The 6,250-nt window shown below is 43.1% G+C and overlaps 1 protein-coding gene across 1 annotated transcript in view; it reads right to left on the reverse strand.

The window, feature by feature from the left end:
* The window catches only part of LOC115176075 (ephrin-A3), a 99,742-nt gene extending 98,955 nt beyond the window's left edge, over positions 1-787 (reverse strand). The window contains exon 1 of the mRNA XM_029735859.1: positions 41-787. Within this exon, the coding sequence (XP_029591719.1) occupies positions 41-150 (110 nt within the window). The 5' untranslated portion in view covers positions 151-787. The remainder of the gene's footprint in view (positions 1-40) is intronic.
* Between the last annotated feature and the right edge of the window lie 5,463 nt (positions 788-6,250).

A 6,250-nucleotide genomic window follows, 5' to 3' on the forward strand; every position in this document is an offset into this window, starting at 1 on the left:
CTACTGTATTACGCCCATATCTGTAGGCTAGTTTACTTACTGTAAATTTGAGCTGTTCCAATAGACGGCATGTCGGTCGTTGGCTCGCGTCAGGTGCAAATGTGAAAAGGCGAGCGCTATTAGACAGAGAGAAACGGTTGCGAGAGCCATAATCCCACTGTTCCTCGTTCTCTCTAGCCTACCTTCTTCGCTCTCAGTCCCTCCGTCCCAAACAGCAGGTCGCTGTCAACATCCCAGCGGTAACACAACCTAGTTGAAGTTTCCAGCGACGTTTGGAACGGACGAATACTTCTTCAGCACTAATTCCATTGCGACTACGAACCCCAATTCGGCATCCTCCCCAACCCTATGTTTACTTACTTTGCCTGCTGCGCACTTTGAAGTCACTGTGCTTTGAGTATTCCTTTTATGTTCCCTAATCCTCTCAACAGACAGAAAACAATAGTGTTCACAAGGAGAAGTGATAAGGCAAATTAGACTGCAATATTTGACAATGACAACTGAAGTCCCGTGTTGATGAAACGTTGCAAATCGCCTCACATCAAGACAACCTTTCGTCTTGGACAGGCACAGCTGGCGTTGAAATGGTATCATCAAAGTTCGTCAAAAATGTGTTTACGTTATCCTCCTGTTGCTAGGTTTCCTTTTTCTTTTCGACTGTAAATGTAATTGTCTACATTGTCATTTGAAATGAGTCTCGACTCAGTCAGTGTCCGTTGAGACTTTTCGGTTTCTACCTGCCGCCGCTTCCAGACTAGCCGCGCGCCCGTTGACTCTACAATCCCGCTTTCTGATAGACAAGACGCGCTCGCTCTGTCCATCCAGCAGCCCCGCCCCACCACCACCACCACCACCACCACCGTGTGTGCGCGTGTGTTCAATATCCTAAAGAGATTTTAATGAACCTGTTCACTTTCATCAATGGTGGATTTTAAACCACGCTTTTTGGCCAGTGAAGTAATTACTATTCATTTAACTATTTTAGTCATCACTGTGTTTGATTAAATATGCACATTCTGTAGGCCTATTCAAACAGATTTGATCATATCTTTGGTGTAACTTTCATAAAAGTGGTTTTGGTGATGTGAGGCTTGATTTAGTTGCCTTAATGTGGGTGTCTATAAACTGTCCTTGAGTATAGCCTACTAAATCATTTGTATCTTGTGTTTAGTTCTCACTGAGGTTCAAGTTTGAAATACTTAATTGCAGAAAATTCTAAATGCCAAAAGCACAGTAGGTCTACAGGACTACTCTCCTACTCGCACCCCTTCTCTCATGCCCACACACACAAACACACACACGCACGCACGCACGCACACACACACACACACCCACTGTCTATTTTGCTCTCGTTTCCCTTCACTCACTCTCCCCCTCTCTGTTGTTTTTGTCAGTGATGACGCCTCTCTTGAGTGCCCTCCAGGCATGTTGCCGTGGTGACTGGGAAAGGGGGATGAAAGAGAAAGAGAGAGTAGGCTACTAACACTTTCCCCTAACTCTCCCTCTTCTCTGTCCTTGCCTCTGTCTGTTCTTACTATGCCAGATCACTTGCTACTACCATTTGTTATCCCTTCACCCCTCACTGCATCTCCTTGGCAAATCCCTCCATCTATTCACCAACATTCTCTTTTGTATGTTCTACACCTCATATTGTATATACTGTCAATGGCGATCCGAAAATATTGAAATTGATATATTTAATATTCACATATTCCTATTTGAGAAACATGAACCCTATAGTAGCCCCTATACATGGAAGGGTAGGCCTATGTATGCATGTGAGACTGAATTTCTCAATGTAGGCTTTGTACGTACATAGTATGGGAGAGGGAGGCATGGTCTCTAGTGGATTTCTTCATGTCATCAATAATCAAATGTGTTTAAATTTGATGTGTTGGGATGTGTTGCGGATGTGCACATAGCATGTTGTTCTTTCAACGATGCTAGGCACTGTAAGGCACACATTTGTAGCCTTACACTAGAGTAGGTTGTTACCTTGTTTACTCTATTTGCATAATGATTAATTCATGAATGATACCGGCATGGACACATTGATTATTTAGATAATATATTATCATCACTCTATCTCTTCGCATTCATATATCCTCATTAGCTTATTATTAATTTACTAACATAATTAATATACAGAGAAATATATTTTTAAAATGTTGTCCTTTGTTTCTCATCCATTTTGTCCTATCTCTATTTACCACTCTTTTTTTCTCTCTTTGTTTCTTTCATTTCTTATCTCACTAAATAATATTAATATTTTAAATTCAAACACCAAAGACCCACTTTGAATGAAGTGTTCACAGAATTCTGGGTATGAGGGGGATCCAAAATAAACACATTTAATGAGTGTAACCAACCATTATTCATAAGACAAACAACAATATTTGGTCAAAGAAAGTTTGGGGAGGAGGAGAGAGAAAGACAAAGGACACCATAGCGTGGCTGTTATGATTATTTGCAATTAGGAGGATGGCAGGTCTGAACTCCAGGTGGGCCTTACTGCTCAAATCAAATCAAATGTGCCACATGCGCCAAATACAACAGGTTCACCTTACTGTGAAATTCTTACTTACAAACCGTTAACCAATAATGCAGTTTTAAGAAAATAAGAGTTAAGAAAATATTTACCAAATAAAAAGAAAGTAACACAATAAAATAACAATAATGACGCTATATACAGGGGGTACCGGTGCTGAGTCAAATGTGCGGGGGTACAAGTTAGTCGAGGTAATATGTAGGTAGGTAGGTGAGGGTGGTGCTTAACCTGATTTGCTCCAGCAAGTACCCAGCTGAACAAAGGGCTAATGTGATTGTGAAGATATCGGCCAGGGATAATGGCATCTGCCAAGCCATCAAGAACAATGTTCTGTATTGTCAGGACATGGTGAAAAGAGAGAGAGAGAAAGTGAATGAGTGGATGAAGGGTGAACCTTCAGGGAATGAGCTGGGGATAGGATTGTGGTGAATGAAAAAGAAGGGAGAAGGGGAATGGGGGCAAGCTGTATGTCCTAGCAATATTGATGAGAGATATCATAACAGAGGCACGAGACACATGAACAATAAGTGATTGACTTTTGTGTGTGTGTGCATGTGTGTGTGTGCGTGCAAAATGGTGGTAGCGTGTTTGCAAAATTGAGGTAGAGACAATAATGGAACAATGGCATACAAACATGGGGACAAAATGAAATAAAGGAGCGCAATCATTGCAGCGAGGGTCATCATCACCAAAACATGATGGTCCCAACGGAGATGATTGAGAAGCAAGGGGGGTGAAAGAGTCAAGGAGATGGATGTCTAATGATAGCAAATCATGTTTTAACAGTCAGGAGGTGGTAGGGCATGGGAAAACGCCAGAACAGATGCACTTTCAATGGCATGAAATATTGAAGAGAGGAGAGGAACAAACAAGAGATGGAAGAGCAGCATGGGTCTGATGAAAAGACAAAAAGTATAGTGTGGTTATTAGCATGAGTGACGCATGGAGTATTACAGTAGAAAGAAGGGGGGGAAGAGAAAGGAGGGAGATAAGAGGGGGGAGGGGGGATGTTCAAAGGTATTGTGGAAAGTCTTAGTGCTCTCTTACCATTGACTAAAAATCTATAGAAATAATACCACATCTCATTGCTAGCTGGATGTATAACGGGGCGGCAGGTAGCCTAGTGGTTAGGCCAGTAACCGAAAGGTTGCTCGATCCAATCCCTTAGCTGACAAGGTAAAAATTTGTCGTTCTTCTGAACAAGGCAGTTAACCCACTGTCCCTAGGCCATCGTTGTAAATAAGAATGTGTTCTTAACTGACTTGCCTAGTTAAATAAAGGTTACATTTAAAAAATAAAAAATAAATGGAGCAGTACCTTGAAAATGTGATGACGCTTACATAAGCTATATACAACAACACTTGACAGGTACAGGAACAAATATTGACAAGCATGATGACAGGCTGTAGCCTGGAAGCCATAACTTCTACTTGAGAAAACTGTAGGGTAAGCAAAACAACTTTAGGAGATGATAGTTGACTGTACCGTACCTCAAGTATTTGGTAGAGCCAAGCGTGCGTTTCTTTTTATAGTGCTTCTCTCTTGTTAAGCCTCTGAGAATTGGTTATGTATAAAGGAAATGCACAATCAACGACAGGGTCAATATCTAGCTCCTCCCAAATCAGCAGTCTCAACTGACCAAGGTTGCGTACCAAATGGCACCCTATTCCCTTTATAGTGCACTACTGAGCCCTATGGGCCCTGGTCAAAAGTAGTGCACTATAAAGCATAAGGTTGCCATTTGGGACGTCGCCCAAGCCACGGGACGACAATCGATTACGGAAGCAATTAAGTATGGTGCTCAATGAATCCATAGCTGTTTCTCTTTCCTTTTCACCTCCTTCCATCGCTCTCTTTATTTCTCTCTCTCTCTTTCAAATTCTCTCTTTACATCAATCGATAACTGTGGTGTGTAAATATACTGTAATAGTTTGATAGTGAGCATCCTCATTTCATTTGGCATGCTTCTCATTGTCTTGAGGTGTTCATGGTACAGTAGAGTACATTTTGGATTGGCTGAGTTGCACTCTACATCCTCTTGTTTCACCACCCAACACTAATGAGAATCTAGGAGAAGAAAACTACGCTGGCGGAGTGAACTCACTGGCAGAGTGAATCAGAGTCAAAGGCAATATAAGTCTAAGTCTTCAGCATCACAGCCTTAGGGCCTGACTGGAACATGGTTTACTCCCTTGGACACTGAGTTATAGTGATAGGACATCAGCACCAAACAAGAATAGAGACAGAATAGAAATAGTCACCTAAATGTAGATTGTCTCTTAATAATTGGAGATATTTTTGTTATCCATTCACAACCTGTTAACATCCTATGTCTAAAATAAAATAATGACATTCCTGTAGCATCCATTCAAACAACAACATGCCGACTAAACTCCAAAGTGTCACGTCGAGGGTTATGTTTCGCCTCTTCTCTCTGTAAATGTTAGGTCAAAAGTTGAGTTTGAAATAATGGAGCGTGTGACCATTTTCTCTGTGAGGAGGAGATATTGCTCCTTAGGAATTGGAGCATTTTAGACGTCGATGGGGGTGAGGTGCATTCAGGCCCTCAGGTAGGAGAGGAAATGTCGCAATCCCTATCAAACTGGGCTTGGCATGGACATCAACCTTTCCCCGTGTGCTTTTGGAAGGGGGACACTGACAGAATTATGGCCTTACATTTAGAAAATAAACAGCTTATTGGGCTTTAGTAAGAGAGATTATATAAGAATATGACACAGCAGGTTTTGGATCCAACCACTAAATCACGATTTGAGAAGACATGCCTTGAAGGGCAGCAGTTCACTGTCACCTCCATCAAGGCTTAGTCCATTAACCCTGTCAGAGCTGATAATCAGGTTTGATATGCAAGGTATAATAAAGTTATAGTCAGTATGTAAGATGTGCAACTTCCAGTAAGTTACTATCTATATGTTGGTGGTTAGGTAAGGTTGCCATGAATATCTAGCACAAAAGCCTGCGAAATCTATGGCCTTTATAACCCTGCTCTAGATCAATCCATTCCCCTCAATCGGATGTCTGCATGCCATCAGAGAAAAATGAAACCCAGTCCAATCCTTCACGTGGCCCATGGTCGTACCACGTCATATGCCTGTGAACATCGCAGGGTGGGCTGGCAGGTCTACAGTACAATGGAGGATCAGGAGTTTAATCATGAATTTGGTTAGGTCAACCATCCCTAGGTGCTAGACCAATTACAGCCAGCGATGTTCAGACACTCCACCGAAGGAGAGTCAGTAGGTCAGTCTCGGCCGTCTTGCACATTGTTCCTCCTGCGGGGCTGGAGGAGCTGACTGACCTAATTAACTGTCTGAATAATTGCCGATGGGCTGGCGTGGGGGCAGGGTGCGGGGGCGCAGCAGCCAAGGACGGGTGGTCAATGGCCTGACCGATATGAGGAGTTTGCAGCCCTGCCCTCTCAGTCTCGCTCATTGCTCAGCCGACCGGTCAATGAGCGGCCCAGGCGGACGGCCGTGCGGACACTGGTCCGCTGTAATGAGGTCTCGTGCTTTTTGTGCTGCCTGGCCTGCATGGTCCCTGTCTGATGGATAGATGGCTCACCCAGCCTCTCCTCTCCGACAGGGATATTGACCCTACTGACTGTCTGTGGGCCAGCCGGCTGAAAGCCACAGTGCAATATCTGCCTCTATTTAAACCCCTTTCATCTACCATCTATTGTGCTGG

The sequence above is a fragment of the Salmo trutta genome, chromosome 36 (genome assembly GCF_901001165.1).
Source record: "Salmo trutta chromosome 36, fSalTru1.1, whole genome shotgun sequence".
In the NCBI taxonomy this organism is placed as follows: Eukaryota; Metazoa; Chordata; class Actinopteri; order Salmoniformes; family Salmonidae; genus Salmo; species Salmo trutta.